Source organism: Scophthalmus maximus, chromosome 7 (genome assembly GCF_022379125.1).
Source record: "Scophthalmus maximus strain ysfricsl-2021 chromosome 7, ASM2237912v1, whole genome shotgun sequence".
NCBI lineage: Eukaryota > Metazoa > Chordata > Actinopteri > Pleuronectiformes > Scophthalmidae > Scophthalmus > Scophthalmus maximus.
In genome coordinates this window covers 18,373,869-18,390,451 of record NC_061521.1, presented here as the reverse complement: position 1 = coordinate 18,390,451, position 16,583 = coordinate 18,373,869, and the positions used below count along the sequence as shown (strand labels likewise).

At 44.2% G+C, this 16,583-nt stretch overlaps 2 protein-coding genes across 3 annotated transcripts; one reads left to right on the top strand and one right to left on the bottom strand.

The window, feature by feature from the left end:
• The first annotated feature begins 1,071 nt into the window (after nt 1–1,071).
• On the top strand, nt 1,072–4,462 carry rag2 (recombination activating gene 2). Its single transcript, XM_035643354.2, has 2 exons — nt 1,072–1,350; nt 2,486–4,462. Exon 2 carries the CDS (start codon nt 2,500–2,502, stop codon nt 4,099–4,101), a length of 1,602 nt encoding a protein of 533 aa, XP_035499247.1. The 5' UTR covers nt 1,072–1,350; nt 2,486–2,499; the 3' UTR covers nt 4,102–4,462.
• Nucleotides 4,463–5,319: 857 nt separating this feature from the next.
• On the bottom strand, nt 5,320–12,332 carry rag1 (recombination activating 1). Of its 2 annotated transcripts, none has more exons than XM_035643076.2 (4): nt 12,128–12,332; nt 10,774–11,128; nt 9,549–10,684; nt 5,320–8,666 (listed from the first exon to the last, which is right to left on the bottom strand). In XM_035643076.2, the coding sequence occupies exons 1-4, from the start codon at nt 12,315–12,317 to the stop codon at nt 6,919–6,921; spliced, it is 3,429 nt and encodes a 1,142-aa protein (XP_035498969.2). In that variant the 5' UTR covers nt 12,318–12,332; the 3' UTR covers nt 5,320–6,918. The 2 variants fall into 2 exon arrangements, with proteins under 2 accessions (XP_035498969.2, XP_035498970.2); XM_035643077.2 differs by lacking the exon at nt 12,128–12,332 and adding an exon at nt 11,929–12,114.
• Between the last annotated feature and the right edge of the window lie 4,251 nt (nt 12,333–16,583).

The following is a 16,583-nucleotide window of genomic DNA, read 5'->3' as shown; positions in this document are numbered from 1 at the left end:
TTACAGGCACTTGTGGTTTCTGCCTTTGTTTTTGCACACCCCTCAAGTTTTTCTCTCTGCCGCTCAGGCACAAAAAACATTATGCTAATGAGCCGGCAGACATCTGCTTCCAGCTCGGCTTTTTCTCTGGGTGTTTGGGCATGTGTGTTTGTGTCCCTCAAATTGTGCTTGCGCTTTTACCTACTACAGGTCAAACCTTTAAACCAGCGGCACATACACAGGAATATCAGACTGAACCAGCTGCTAGAGCATACAGTCCCCATTATTGTTGAGGGGTGGTGTTCAGCGTGGCCTTTCAGGCACATAGTATGATAATGCATTAGGTTCAGAGTAGTGCGGGAACTAATGACTGGTACAGCATGGCCCTCGGCAGTGAAGTCAGAGGGGTTCACTGAAATAGACAGCGTTGATTCTTAAGCTCATGGTTTAGGGAGGTATTACAGTAATATGTCCAGTGAGGCTCCAGTGAAGATGTATAAGGCAGGCTGTGTGAAGGGCTTCTACAGCCAGAGTAATGTGAAGAAAATACACAAACCTTGCTGTTTCTAGTCTTGATGCATAAAGCTGGTGAATCTGTTTTATCAATGCTATTTTTCTATCATTGCCATTTTCCCCCCAGAATAACTATAAATATTATGTTGATCAAATTGACTTAATAGCCTATGCACTCACATACACACACACCCCATAGATTTCTGTCAAAAAAAAAGTTAAGAATTATCACTAAACAGGAGTCAATATTACGTTTGTTTGCTTTCCTGCTGGTGGACAGAGGACTAATTTAAATCATTCTGACATCATGTATTTCCTCCACAAGGCGGATCATCTTTTCCACCATGGCTGCTGTCTGGAAAATTATGAACAGTCATGATCAGTTTTTGATTATTAATTTTACTACTTTTATCACTTCATGAAGCCCAGTTTTGGATATGTGTATTGAATATGTGATGTATTCATTTAATCTGAAATAAAAGAGTAATCTCCTGAAAGATACTGGATCTGATGTTTATAAGCTCATAAAAAAGATTCATAGAGTATCCATGCAGGTTTGAATTTCAGCCCTCTACAGTGTGTTATAGCTTCCTTGGTATAGCTTCAATGATATCCAGTGGTATCACCGAAGTGACTCACTAAACGCATTCAAGCAGCACACCTGTCAGAGAGCAGCAGTCACAGACTGTTAACCTCAAGATCTGGAAGTGTTTGTGAGTCAACGAAGCTTCACAAACTCTGCCACCATCTACTTTTGTCAAAGTTTGGCTGCGTGAAGATTCCTTCAGCTTCATCTTTGTGATCTTAAGATTTACACTCAAGTGAGCTCAAGCACTGCCTCTGTGCCCCAGCCGTAAGGTAAGCAAACTGAAGATTGTGGATCTAAACTAAGGCAAGAAGAAGATTTGTGAGAGCAGCTCACGGGCTCTTTAAATAAGTGCTGTGCTATTGTTACCCAAAGTTCACTCGTAAAGTCTGTTAAGCCATCGTGTTGTCTGGAAAATGTAGTCGGACTCTTTCTTTACTGAAGTCACTCAAACTAACAACAGCAGTATAACAATGTTATTAAAGCTAGAGAACTCTTAAAAGTAATAGATGCTAGAGCCAGACTTAGAATAAATTCTGGATATTTCTGTCAGTCACTGAATGGAAAAATCGTTCAGGTATTTCCTTTGATTCATCTTCCTTTTAGAGGTGCCAATTCCTGAGCTACTGTCCAATAATAGGATAGTGATAGCACAGATAATGTAAATCACTGTTTGAGTCCCACTGTGTTTGCTCCTGACTCGTGTGCTGTCATTTAAGGTTCTGATTCAAAGATAGGAAGTGTTTAATATGTGGTTGTGTTTGTGGTTGACAATAAGTATCATATATTGTTGCTTCTGTTTGGCCTTACTAATCAGAAAATGTAGCCTTACTTTGTGTTCCCAAACAAGGCAGCAGCTGCATACATACGTATAGTGAACTGCGAGTGTAATGTAGCTTCACTAACAAAAGCGCAGTTTTCGTGCTCTCCATCCTTGATAATGAGTCGTAGCAAAGTCCAGTTTATATTCTACCATTTGTATTTAAATGTCTTTTTTTTCAGTACAAAAAGAAATGCTCAAATTATGCTTTTATTATTATTATTATTATTATCATCATCATTATTACTACAATGTTGTTCATTCATTGTATTAATTTGCCATTGCTATATTATTATCAATGTTATTCCTTTATGATACTATAAGTCTATACTTGGTAGCCATTGTGTATTTCATTGTTCGTCAATATAAAATAAAAAGTGAATTGAGAAGAGGCTGAACTGCTTTCTGTACGTATTTCCTTTTGCGGTCTATAGTGCATACTTTGATCATGTGGATTATGGTCTTCCACATGTTGCTGTAATAAACAGGAAGTCAAAATTTAAAACCCCTGAATGAAAACAAGCAACAGCTGAGTGACAGATTGTGTGTGTGTGTGTGTGTGTGTGTGTGTGTTTTTTTCGAAACAGGCACCTGCTGGAAAATGACCCTGCAGCCATTAACTCCAGTGAACTGCGCAGGCCTGCTACAGCCTGGCTGCTCTCTGCTACAGCTGGATGGTGAAGTTCTCCTGTTTGGCCAGAAGGGCTGGCCTAAGCGCTCGTGTCCAACTGGAGTATTTGGGGTTCGGTTCAAACAGGGTGTGATGAAGTTAAGAGCCATCTCCTTCTCCCACGATTCCAGCTACCTTCCTCCATTGCGTTGTCCTGCTGTTTGCCGCCTCGACCCCTATGATGGACTTCCAGAGAGTTATCTCATCCACGGTGGTCGCACCCCAAATAACGAGATCTCATCGAGCTTGTACCTGCTGACCGTGGATAGTCATGGCTGCAATCGTAAACTGACCTTATGCTGCAAAGAGAAAGAAATGGTGGGAGAAGTGCCAGGGGCCCGATATGGCCACACGGCGAGCATGGTTCAGAGCCGGGGGAAGACAGCTTGTGTTTTATTTGGGGGTAGATCCTACATACCGGCAGGGGAGCGGACCACAGAGAGCTGGAACAGTGTCGTTGACTGTCCTCCGCAGGTTTTCCTGTTTGACCTGGAGTTTGGGTGCTCCTCTGCTCACACTTTACCTGAGCTCAGTGACGGACAATCCTTTCATGTGGCCCTTGCTAGAGACGACTGTGTCTACTTCATTGGAGGTCACTCACTCACCTCTGACTCCCGCCCCCCTCGACTCTTTCGCCTGCGTGTTGAGCTCCTGCAAGGCAGCCCCTTGCTCTCCTGTGTGACCCTAGACACCGGCATATCCATCTCTAGTGCCATAATCACTCGTACAGGTCCCACTCAAAGATACATTATCTTAGGTGGATATCAGTCAGACTCTCAGAAGCGGATTGAGTGCACCTCTGTGAGTCTGGATGAGAAAGGGATCCACTTTGAGATGACAGAACCACCTAACTGGACCCCAGATATCATCCATAGTCGCACTTGGTTCGGGGGCAGTGCCGGGGAGGGAAACATCCTACTTGCTGTACCTACTGAGGGAAGGCCATCCCAAACAGATATGAATTACTTCTATCTGGTGAGCTTCCCAACAGAGGGAGAAGAAAAAGAGGAAGAAGGAACTGTGGGCTGCAGCCAGGAGTCAACAGACTATGATGACTCCACTCCTCTTGAGGACTCTGAGGAGCTCTACTTTGGTCGTGAGCCACATGAGCTGGAAGACAGCAGTGACGCCGAAGGGGACGCATACAACAAAAAGGATGAGGAGGACGAATCACAGTCAGGCTACTGGATAAAATGTTGCTTAGGCTGTCAGTTGGACCCCAACAAGTGGGAGCCGTACTACTCCACTGAGCTCCACCGGCCAGCCATGATCTTCTGCTCCAGGGGGGAGGGCGGACACTGGGTCCACGCCCAGTGCATGGAGCTGTCGGAGACCCTGCTGCTCAGACTCTCTCGGGGCAGCAAAAAGTATTTCTGCCTGGACCACGGAGGCCTGCCCTACCAGGAGATGACCCCAACTCGACAGCTCCTGCCCCTAAAGCGCACCCCAATGAAAGTTAAGGACAGGAGGACTCCTCCAACAATCAAGATTACCCCTGCAAAAAAGAGCTTTTTCAGAAGACTTTTTGACTGACTCAATGCATCAATGAGTTTTCTGAAAAACATTTAATGTGCTAATCTGTTTGTGGGAAATATGTGACGAGATGATGAATAAAACTGCAAACTGTTTTCATATCTGTTTATGCAATGTTACATTATTTGAATAAAAATGTCCAAAAACACATCTACACTGTCTACAACATTTTTAGTTTTCAGTTCACTGTTATTTTGTAGGCTACTGCAATAAGGACCACAGGTTTTACTAAGCACTTTCTTCGAAGGCCAAATGAAGTTAAGTTCTTTAACAATTCTTTCCACGATGAAACTGATGATAAATGAATGGAAAATGTTCTCAATAATATTTGTGATACTAATAAAACAAATAAAAAGCCTCATATTCTGTCTTCATACCAATTTATTTCTTAAGCGTGTTCATGTGTGTCTGTGTTTCTAGTTTGCACATTTTGATCAGTTATTTATTTGTATTCTGTCAAGAACCACAGTGAGAATAAGTGGTTACCTTAAAACGAAAACCAGCTTCCAGGGCCAAATTAACCAAAATGTTTTTTTCAATAATAATGAGTGATATTTTTTACTTTTCATTGCAGTCAATTAATAAATCGGTCCACCCACAAAATAGGCAGCATATTTGCATGTCAATTTTAATAATCCAAGGACATGAAACGAGAGAAAAAAGATAAAGATAAATGTATGTTCATCCATTTATTTTTGTCTATATAAAGAAAGTTCATACTCGCATTTCTCACATATTTAAATCAATATAAATTATACTAATTAAAGATAATCAGGACTGACAAATTATGAGGGGGAAAAAAGTATGTCTACTCCTGTGTGTGTTTACCAAAGAACCTCTGTCCTTTAGTAAAATGTTTTGTCTGTAAATTTATTGATGGCCTTGTACATCTTCCACGAAATTTCTAATTATGCAAGTTATTCTCTCCATAACCTATTGAGTGGAAATGAAAAAACATTGACCTCGCCAAATTTTTGGACATTTTTGAAAACACTAAATTAAATTTCGGATGAATAGCAAAAACTTTTGCTGTATTAAAATGCAGGGCCAAAATAGATGCTTTTTCTGCTTTGATTGTTTTAAGTAGTTTTATAGGTCGGGCCGTTTGGCCATGACAAAACAGGGAGATATAAACAAACAAACTAATTATTAAATTTTTATTAAAGATGAATAATAAACAATAAATGTTTTATTAAAAAATATACCAGAAACCATGAATTCACATCATGTCTTTATTTATTTTTGTTGGACAAACAGAATAAAAGATAAAGGAGTAATTAAAAAGAAAAACTCCTCCACAATGGTGATTCATCAAAAAGGATGGTAAATTGTGTGGTTCAGTGAAAATATTACAATACTACTACAATATGTGAATACAGTACAGACTCTAAAACCAAACACATATGGAAAAAGTAGTGGACCATCAGTGTAACACTGAACCATTATGTAAAATAAACCTCCACTGAAAAAGTTCTGCAACCCCAGAAAACAGTACTGATATTTAGTGTAGTATGGAAAAACAAAATGAAGCACATGGCAAAAAGTGAACACACAGAACTTTATGTATCATCCATCATCCGCTACTTTAGAAATACAATTCATTACAGCCAAAAGCAAATATGTGACAAGTGGCAATATAATTCAGTCAAAATATGATGCTACAGTACAAGTCTGACAACTATCCAATGAGATGTGAATATTTCACAGCTGTCACTCGGTTAAACCTAGGACAGTAAAATAAAATAAAACATTCAATCAAATAAGAAAACAAAATTGCCTGTCACAATTCCAAATGGTGAGGGCAGAAAAAGACAATATAATCAATCAATCAAACAAATAAAGTTGCCAACAAATCAGTTTAAATCAGGTTCCTCTGGCTCCAGCACATCCCTCTCCTCTGTCAACCGTGGCAAAGAAGAAATATCAGCAGAAAAAAAAAGAGACAGGTTATGAACCAAATTCAAGAAAAATCCCTGCCTGCTAGAGAATCCATGGGGTATTAGGCTCTGTAATGGACCGTACTGTATTTTTATGATATCAACAAAAAGGTCAGTATATGCTTTATTTTATGGGAAGAATTCGTTTAAGTATTATCTGTCCTCCTCTGTGCGAAAGCTAAGAGATAAAAAATTGGTTCAAAGTGACCTGGCATCTATTCCGCCCCTCCGGGATCCCATGATAAAGCACTAAAGTAATCTTTTTCAGAGGGCACTCATGAAACAAAGAACATTTGGGTCTCTGTGATTGCATTGTGCTCCAGCTCAAATGATATATTAATACAGTGGCCACAAATGTGGTCTTTTTAACACAATTCCCCTCCATGACTTACAGCACTTTCATCTGTTTCCATAAATATCCTTACCATATAAATTCATAATGTATCATACCCGTGAAATACAATAAACGGAACCATGTTTCACAGACAGTGAGGATAAAGACAAGACGTTTCCTGCTCAAAGCGAGCAAAAAGAAACCTGTGTTATTTCTATAGTCCGCTGATGCTCCATCTTTGCTAACAAACCAACGGCAAGGAAAGTAGGCAATACCTTTCAAAAATAACGAAAATCAAAACATTCATAATAAGTAAAAGACACCTTTAAAAGTGGGAAGTGAGAATATCATTTCTTTCCATGATGTTCTGTAAATGACTCTATTCAATTTCAAATTTTATTCAATGAAAATGTATTTTCTGAAAAATCTAGAAAATAAAATAAAGTCAATTCCAAATTGATAATAATGATAGAGGCGATTAACAGATTATACAACTCTCACAAATCAATAGAATGCCAATACTTGGGGGTTACGATAAAAGACAAATCAAACAGCATTAACTTCCACGGACATGTTCTCATCATCCGGCATCTCTACTGGGTCAATGGAAGCTTGCAGAGCTTTGGCCGAGTCCTTGTGGGCCTCCATAAACTTTTGCAAGTACTTGGAGGTGTAGAGCCAGTGATGTTTCAACACGTCCTCCAGCTCAAAGACCTTCGACTGGCGTGCATTCATCTTACGGAAACGCCTGAACAGCTTGTTTGCTGACTCATTTCCCTCACTGGCCCAGGCTCCTATAGATCCTTCTTTCTCTATGATTTCGGGCACATGGGCGAGGGTCTTGTGAAGGTAATTGGTTATCTTTCCGTTGTACCTATATTTGAAGGTGGAGGAGAGAAGGTCGGCAAAGTGCTGGGAGTTGAAGCTGTAGCGGCACACCTGGTCAGGGCATTCCTTGGCTGGGCAGGTGGCGCGCCACACGGGCTTCATCTGGAGGTAGAGCCTCATAAGCTCCCTCAGGGCCTCCCTCCTCTCCTCTGAGGGCACCAGGTCACACACCACCTCCACGGTCTCCAGGGTCATTAACCTGCGTGCATAGTTCCCATTCATCCTCATTACCGGTTTAAGCTTCAACTTCTGCCTCAGCTGTTTATCTAGGGCTGCCCTCCAGCTGCGCCGTTCCTCCCGGCTGGGGTTGACCTTCTGGTACAACTCCCCAATCTCGTCCTGGAAGATTTTGTAGAACTCAGTGGCATTGCCAATTTCACAGTGTAATGCATCTAAGGTGGGCTGAGTCTCCAGGAAGGGCTTGGCAGAGACACCTTTGACTCTGTCTCGTAGCTCATCTACAGACTCAGAGAAGGGGTTGGTTCTCCATATTTCATAACGGTCAAGGTTTTCTTCATGACACCGGGTGACCGAGTGTAGCACCATGTTCTGAGATGCCTCTGCACGAGTGGAGTCACACAGAGTGCAGACATAAGTAGACCCCGAGGCCTCGAGGCCTTCCATCTCTCGTACCATCTTCTCATCGTATCCCGTGCCTCTGAAGTGGAAGCGAAAAAAGCGAGGAAGACCACCAATGGAAAGGATGAGCCTACTCTCTTTCATTGCTTTGCGCTCTGCAACTATGGGCCCCAGCACAGCTGTGAGTGTCTCATGGTCTGACTCATCCACAAACATCAGGCAAAGGGGTTTGCAGGACAGTTCTGAGTTTGGCTTAGGCTCTGTGAAGATGGTGACCTCCCCCCCATCATCATCGGCCAGGACAGAGACAGACATAACAGTGAACGAGAAACGCACAGCCTTCTCAGGAACAGCTGGTCCTCCGCCGTGCTTCTCGCTGACATCGCCCATGCCGTCACAACATTCCTTGATCATGACACTAAAACCAGAGGTGCAAGCACTGTCTTCCATCCCAATGTCCCTCAGCCCCTCCATGATGTCCTCCTCCATATCCTTTAATGCCGACACCAGTGCCACATCATAGCGAAACCGCCGAGTGATGGTCTCAGCTAGGGAGTCATCCACTGAGGAAGCCCATCCCGAGAGCCCATTAATGATGCCAACATTCCAAGATGTAGACACATTTTTTAGAGCTGGCTGCCATTCAAACTGGTGAAAGCCGGGGAGAAGCTCCTTCTCTGCGGCACGGAGGCTGTGCAGGGGCTGAAAGATCTGGCGGCCACTGGTAGCTTTGACAGTCCTGTACATCTTGTGATACTGGCTGCAGCTCAGGAAAGTGTTCACCCGAATAGCCAAGCAGACTGCAGGATGCAACCCAAAACCTCTGCCTGCAGACAGAGAGAGAGAGAGAGAGAGAGAGAGAGAGAGAGATAATGAAAGAAGAGAACATTTCAACAGGGAGACAGAAATAGACAAAATAAAAACAGACATGTAAAAGTAAAGCAAAAGGAAAAGACTGACATATGAAGACAATTGTTTAACACCAGACTCAGGAAGCCAACAGTGCTTTGAAAAAAAAATGCTGTATCGAACCTTTCCTCATTTCATATCCTGCATTTGTAGTCATTTATACCATGACACAGAGAGAATCAGGAATTTAACATCCACATGTGAATGCATCATTGTCAAAAGCCCACATGCCCCATGATTACAAAATCCAATATTTCCTAATTTACAAATGTTATAAGGGGACAGAGAGTTGAATCAGTGAAGCTGCTGAAAGTGACGTATTGGCTGCAGATGAAAACAGACACCAGCTGGCTTCTGTTCCCCAGAGAGGGGGACGGTGCTGTCTGTGTAATTTGCAGATACAAGCGCTGCTGATGTTGTTTTGATTCTAACAGCCCCTTCACAAGAGTTGTTATTGTGCATTAAAGAGAGTTTGAGGATGAGAGACTGACAGGCAAGCAGAGAGAGAGTGAGAGTGGGAGAGCATCAGGGAGGGGACTGGGCGCGTGACAGCGGCGGTTCAATAGACGGAGATGGACAATGATGAAATACTTTTCAATCAAATTCACAGAATACTTTCTCCTCTCCCTTCAATTGTGAACTTCCCATCTCATTGTTATTTATGTGATGACTGTATTCCTCAGGGGTAGGCGGAAATATTAATGAGCAAACACGATCATCATTTTCGTTTGTTTGTGTCCCTCTGTGTTGGCTCTGGAGGGTTATATTGATCAAACAAAAGGCCTACAATAGCCTCTTACCTTGCATCAGGGCCTCAAGCTCATCTGCTTGCCGGTGTTCATTTCCAGATCTCAGTGCAAGCAGGAACAGGGTTAGACACACAGACTTCAGGTCGCCACCTTCCTCTTTGTCTGCAAACACCCTCACCTGGTTCTTCAGATCCCTCAGCCGATGCTTCTGAGCACGACGAGTCAGTGACAGCAAGTGTTGACGGGGCCTTCCGCCTTTATTGGCGAGCAGGTATTTATTAAGTTCTGATGACTGCTTGTTTGCATCCTTCTCATTCAGCTCATGGTCCAGACAGTGAGTTTTAAATGAGTCTAGCCTTACATGCTCGCCACAGCCACCTCTGGGGCAAAGCAGAGGCAGAGAATGCAGAGCTGATAAAAAGGCTTTGGCAGGCGGGGTGAGCTCAGCAGGGGCACAGGGCAAGTTGCAGGCGGGGCACTGAGGTCCCAGAACGTGGTTATATTTGATAATACAACTGCGGCAGAAGAGGTGTCCACAGGGAGACTGAACCGGATCAAAGAGCAGGTGGTCACACACCAGGCAGGCAAAAGAAAACAGGAAGTCCACAGGGAGCTTCTCGGAGATCAGCTTAGTGCTCAGGTGGTCTTTCTGGCAGCGGGTGATGTTCCTCACCCATTGCTCTCTCTGGATGCTGGGTTTCCTCCAGCCCCTGAGCACAGGGCCATGATGACGGTCTCCGACTGATCCCAGAATCCTCCTCTCTCCAACAGCAATATGGTCGACGTGCTCCCACCTGCTCCTTTTAGCCAGGCTCTGGGCTCTGGGAATGGTCTTCCTCCTCCTCTTCCTCCCAGTCCGCTGGAATGAACATTTCTTGGGGGAGCAAAGGTGGCAGAGGGAGGAGTGGGGTTTCCACTCGGGAACTCTTGTTCTGGAGAGGCTGCAGACACCGCCTCCTCGTATGGCAACCTTCCAGCAGCAATGGCAGAGGGAAAGGGGGTGAACAGATTCAGTGTCCTCGGTCACGTCCACTTTGAAGACTTTGAGGATGACCTCTGGCCAGCCCGTAAACTTGCAGCCCATTCTACGCAGGGCACCTTTAGTTGCATCATCCAGATCCCCATGAACTTCATGCACTGGTCCTTTAACTTTCCTCAAGGCGATTCCACAGAGACGACAGAGACACCTTCATAGAGGAAAAACAGTTTAGTCAAATTCTTAGAAAGTAACATACAAATACTGTGTAGATTTTATAGTATAGTGACATTTGATTACCTGAGGTGGTTCATGTGAGTTTCCATTTCCTCCAGCTTCTCATCTACCCTTCGACCTGGGCCCTCCACATTTTCCTTGCTTTTCCCCCCAAGGCACAATTTCATAACACTCCCTGGACCCCCACCATTATCTAACTCTATTTTTGAAACTGCAGGAGGTGAGTTCTCTAATGAGACATCTTTCTCAGGCTGTATCTCACTGGGCATAGGGACCTTCTCCATGGACCTCACCCTAAACAGTTTAAACTTCCACTGGGAGTACTGAGACTGGGGATGGTGGAGCTCAGCCGGCATAGAAGACCTGGGGCCATCCGTCTCCAGCTTCTCCTCCACCATGATGCAACGGATCTTAGACCCTGAAGAGGAGAAGAGTGGTTAGTCCTGATGCATTACAAAAGTATGAAAATTATTTCAGCTGTCCGGGAGAGATCCGTTGATGGAAACAGAGAGAAGATTTAAAGGGTTGGATCTTCTTTAGATATCCCCGGTGCGTTTTCAGCATTGAGCCCATGACACAATCTAACAGCTTTATCTGATTCCTGCTGAATTTTTACACCAAGTACCCTGAAATCCCACTACGCAGAGAGTAGTGAGCCCTGACCTAGAGTGCTGTATTATATCATAAGTGACATTTAGATCTTGAGACAAGCATTGGCAGATCAATACAGCACCAAAATCTTCATTTCTCTCATCTCCAATCCCATCGCTCAGGGAGCCATTGTGACTTTTTTCCTCTGACACGGCGAGATTGCTAAATGGGCAACCCTATCCGTGCAAGGGCTGTCAATCATTTATATTAGTCATTTTCTTGGCTGGAGAGAGAATTGGAGCCCCGGGAGCCCCCGACTGGAATTTTAAATCTGAGACACTGGAAACTTGTTTCATAATACATAGAGACTGACCAAACAGGAGGGGAAACAGAACAAGAAACCACCATATTGACTGCAGATCATAAAGGATTATTTCAGACACAGCATTGTTCAATTTAGAATTTGTATTTTCACAGCCAAGTGCTCTTGTGGTACTTCACAGGTAGGATCAATGATACTGCTGCACTGACAGACCTTATTTCATCTGATCCCTTACTATCTAGCTTCCATTACCAGCTCAGACAATAAAACAGTCAAACACTATAACAACCATAGTTGAGTCTTACCATTGCACACCTGTAGTGCACACACTGTAGTGTCTTCCGTCTATCCATCCTTTTATGATCCTCACCACATTTTCTCCCTGGGAGGCTTTAATCTGGCAGTCTCCCTCATTTCCTTGCTTCTCTGTGTACTTCACTTGCTGAACTCTCCTTTGAGACAAGCAGCTGAGGCTGTGTGCGTGTGTGTCAGCTGGGCTCTTACCTTGTTTTTCAGTCTCAGCTGGCGTCAGCTCCCCTGGGGGGTCCTCTCCGCATGGGAGCACAAGGGAAGCCCTGGAGCCAGACCCTACACACACCAAACAGACTGTGTGTTTGAGTCTGTCTCGGTTTGTGGCTTTTGTGAGCAGGAGTCTGAGGCTGCATACAGTGGGATTACTCCAGTGTGTCTCCATGGCCCTGTATTTATACCTTTCCGTTGATGGGATCCCAACAGTCAATTCCTGCCACCTGATACAGGCAGCTGATTTGAGAAGAAAAAAAAAATAACAAGGTCAACCCCAAAGCACAGTTGAAAACATGTGCATGTACAGAAACCAACATTATACCCCAGACAAACAATTTTCTACCACACCGCACTCATCATCAGCTGAAAACACTTCTATGGCCCCCTTATCTCCCCTTTCTCAAATCCATCTGCAGGCTCACCTCACCCAGGTGGCCTCACTCTGACAAAAAGAGAGATAATGTTCAAGTCATAAAAAAAAGGCAAACTAGCAGCTACAGCTCAGAGAAGAAAGCACAAAATAAATGCACCACCTTATCCCACAGGCAAATAAAAAGTGTGTCAAATATCATAAAAAAGATATTTTCATAACGGTGGAATTATACATTTATAATGTTTAAAAGACCAAACTTTTAAACACAGACAAATTCATGTGGTAAAAACACGGATGAATACAGGAGCTTGTACAAGCTTGATAAAGCTGATGATGATCTTTGTTCTTGAGGGTTTTTTTATTTGTACGTGTCACTGTCAAAATGGCTCTCTATTGACGACACATTTCAAGGGCAGTGTTAAGTAAATATCTTCTATCTAACGTCAGAAAAAATTTCCTAAGAAATTGAACCACTCTACAGTACAGCATATGTAAATTATGGTCCCATTAAGAGTAATAAAGAGATGATAAAGCACCGTATGCCTTGGGGTGTGGATACAGTGTGGTTGACAGCTAGTACCATGCAATAGGTCCAGGTCGCAGGTGTAGGTGGATGTGCAGTGGACGAGCGCTCTCAGTCAGGCCCATCCCCCTGCTCCTCCAAATATTACTTCTGGTTTCAAAAGTCCAAGATGGCGCTGGTCTAAAAATGCTAACCTCAAGGCTTCAAAACGTCAGTTCACAAACCAATGGGTGACGTCACAGTGAGTTACCGCATGGTTCCAACCCAGCATCCGACCAGGGCCTTTTACACGTGCAGTTTGCACATTTTCCCCATATCCTCCATGTTTTCCCCAGGTATTTTCTCTCCGGGTAGTCCGGTTTCCTCCTACAGTCCAGGACAATAAATTGCCCGTGGGTGTGAATGGAATGGAGCGACCTGCCTGTCATCCATCCATCCATTATAGATAATGGATAGCTGTAAATGTAGAGATGATAGAATGAATTGGTGTCATTACTGTATTATCGTTAACCATTATCATTACCCTCTTTTAGTGTGTCTCCCTGAATCCTCAGCAATTGAGGAGTTGGCTGCTTTGGGGGAAAATAATCCCTATTGTAGGCAGCGACACATTTGAGTTGTATCTGGTTAAATATCAATTAGCACTGTTTGTGTGTGTGTGTGTGTGTGTGTGTGTGTGTGTGTGTGTGCGTGTAGCTGTTGCAGAGTTGCGACAAGGCCACACAGACGCTGCCTGAATTGCTGATGCATGGGTCAAACAGACCAGAAGTATACGCAGAATACGCTGACTGCTTCAAACTGTGTCGCTGTCACATCGAAGACTTTGTCTCTCTACACGATGTCAGCGTCAAAGCAGCACATTTCATTCATTTCTCCAAACGCCGTCTCGCCGCCACCGTTGAGAGTGAGTTTTAATTAGACAGCACGTCATCTGATATAATGTCTCAGTAGGTATGGGGAGTATTTGCCCAAGATCATTCTTGTTTGTAATTATCCAGGGGATTAATCCGGTGTATTCGCCACAGGAGCCTGTTCTTGTTGCACTGGAATTGCCCGCCAAGTCATTAGATGCACAGTCAGTGGGCACCAGACAACAGTTGGATGTCTCCCACTCTCGTCAGCTTAACAGGGGAGCGGGATGAATACTGGCAGGCTTTGCAGTCTATATTTTGGTGCATATGGTCAAGTGTGACCTTAAAAAGAGGTTGTTGTTTCTTTCGTAACAAGTGTACTTATACTCACAATAACTTCTGAAGAGCAAATACACAAAAGTTAAGACACGGAGTTCTGTTTCCCTGCAACTTAAATCCATCGGACACAGCTGGGAGATATGAAGTATGCGCAACGCTTGATACATTACATATCCACGAACAAGCAAATGATGGATTGTAGCAAGATGTTCCAGGTCTATTTATAGTGGAATTTAGATTTATGACAGCCAGGTAGCCACGTTTCCAAGGTAATCACACCTAGCTCCATGGCACGATCGGGGCTGCAGATGTCTGCCTGACAAACAAGCAGTGACCCCCCCCCCTCATCTTTCTGCGCCTTCTAATTGACTTGTTATTGATCAGCTCAAAGACAGTCTGATTCATGGGGAGGAGGACTTGTGGAGACAGCCACCTGGCGTGGAGCGAAGTGTTATGAATGTGAGGCGCAGACCCTTGGGGGACAAGAGGCTACAGTTGAGGGGGACATGCAAGAGTTTGCAATGCACGACCAAACCGACCATTTGTACTGGGTTGGGCAAGTTGTTTTTCAAATAAGTTGAATCCAAACAACATGTGCATGTTTCTGTGTGTGTGTGTGTGTGTGTGTGTGTGTGTGTGTGTGTGTGTGTGTGTGTCTGTGGGTGTGTGCACGCAGGGGGAGGAGGGTTGAGTGGGAATATGGCAGGAACAGTACATATGTTTGGGGAGGAGGTAGGCGGAGTGAAACGGAGAATGAGACAGCCTGCATGCCCGCGTTCATGTGTTTGTGCTGGTGCGTGGGTGACACGCGGGGACCAGACCAAACAAAACTAAAACAGTCTTACTAATCCATCCTTGGGATAATTAAAAAAGATCTTTTCACCTTTGGGCCTGTGTGTGCACAGCAAAAAAAAAGAGCCAGACAAAGAGAGAGCGAAAGCGACCGAGAGGGAAGGTGCGAGAGGTGAAAGACAGAGGAGGGGGTTCGGGTAGTGATCTTGCGTAAAGAAGTTGCGCAGGATAACAGGCTTAGCTCAGAGTGGAGAACACAAAGGGGCTTAGGGCTGATTGCGGGCTGTGACAAGAAACGGGGGAAAGAGATCAAGCCTTGCGGGCAGAACTGTGTAAGCTAAAGGTCCAACAGAAAAAATCACATAGCAGCTTAAGGAAAAATGTCAATAGCAGAAATGGACAATGGGATGAATTCTATAGGACACCAATATTCCTCATGGGGAATAAAATGTCAGCGATGTCCACATTTGAATAGACAGAGTCAAAATGATGATATTTCCACGTGTCATGAAGAATGGGCGTCGTCGCGATTGTGTACCTAGGTAGAGGGGGCCTTTCACTCTCATATTTCCACCGAGTGTCAGGCATTGTACTGCGCATTTGTCATGCAAATGTTAATTGCATTTTCATAGCATGTTCCACAACTTCTACAGGGCTCGCCCAGCCGATTCTGTGCGAGTCGCTTCCTGCTGTCCAGCTCTTCCATCCCTCATCTGGAGACATGATTTGGTAGATTAATACTCAAAGAGGTAGACTTCAATGCGGAGCGATCCGTCAAAGCTAACTGCCAGAACAAAGCCCTTGCCCCACTACTCAAATCCCCCCCCCCTCGTTCATCTTCCCCATCTCTCCCTCTCAAAGTCTCGTTTCCTCCGTCTCGCCCCTCTCCTCTCACCTTCACCTCTGGTTTTTGTTAATAATCAATTATGTGATTATACCAATGAGGTGATTAATTACTGCCTCTTCCTCCCTCTGTACCACAGGCTTGCACGCTCATAATTGCACGGTGACAGCCGGGGGACGCTGTCTCGCGGCCCCCCGTGACCCCGTGCGACTCGGCTACATTGTGTTGTCGGCACATCCTGACTGATGGGGCTTTAACGGAGAGCAGAGACATACCGCAACGGCGCCAGCCGCTGACAGCCTGACACCACAATATCCATCCATGTCCAGCTATCCAAATATTCATTTTATTGGATTGTCTCGTCTGGGGACCGCATTAATTCGTTCCCAGTCTTTGCATTATAACTTTCCCCGAGGCGACGCAGAGTTATTTTGGTTTTGGACAGGTTCCATTCATCTCCTCTGTTCGGGTGAGTTAGACAATGTGGAGAACAACTTAAGCCACGGTGACTGTGAGTGTCCACTTTAAGAGGCTCTCTCTCTCTGAAGGAAAAAAACAAACAAGAAAAACAAATCCTATTACCATAGCAAGATAGGCTATATACAAGTCAATAAAATGCAGAGATTGCGGTGTGAATACATTGTAGGATTTTTGCTGGAGTGTACAGTACAGCCGACCTGCATCTGAGCAGACAATCCAGGTGGATGTTGATC

Bases quoted from the DNA above. Each gene is read 5' to 3' on its own strand.
- rag2 (XM_035643354.2), top strand. From the start codon at position 2,500: ATGACCCTGCAGCCATTAACTCCAGTGAACTGCGCAGGCCTGCTACAG.
- rag1 (XM_035643076.2), bottom strand. From the start codon at position 12,317: ATGGAGACACACTGGAGTAATCCCACTGTATGCAGCCTCAGACTCCTG. The intron at 10,685-10,773 runs GTAATCAAATGT...TCCTCTATGAAG, and splicing joins ACTCACATGAACCACCTCAG to GTGTCTCTGTCGTCTCTGTG. The intron at 8,667-9,548 runs GTAAGAGGCTAT...CTCTGTCTGCAG, and splicing joins GCTTGAGGCCCTGATGCAAG to GCAGAGGTTTTGGGTTGCAT.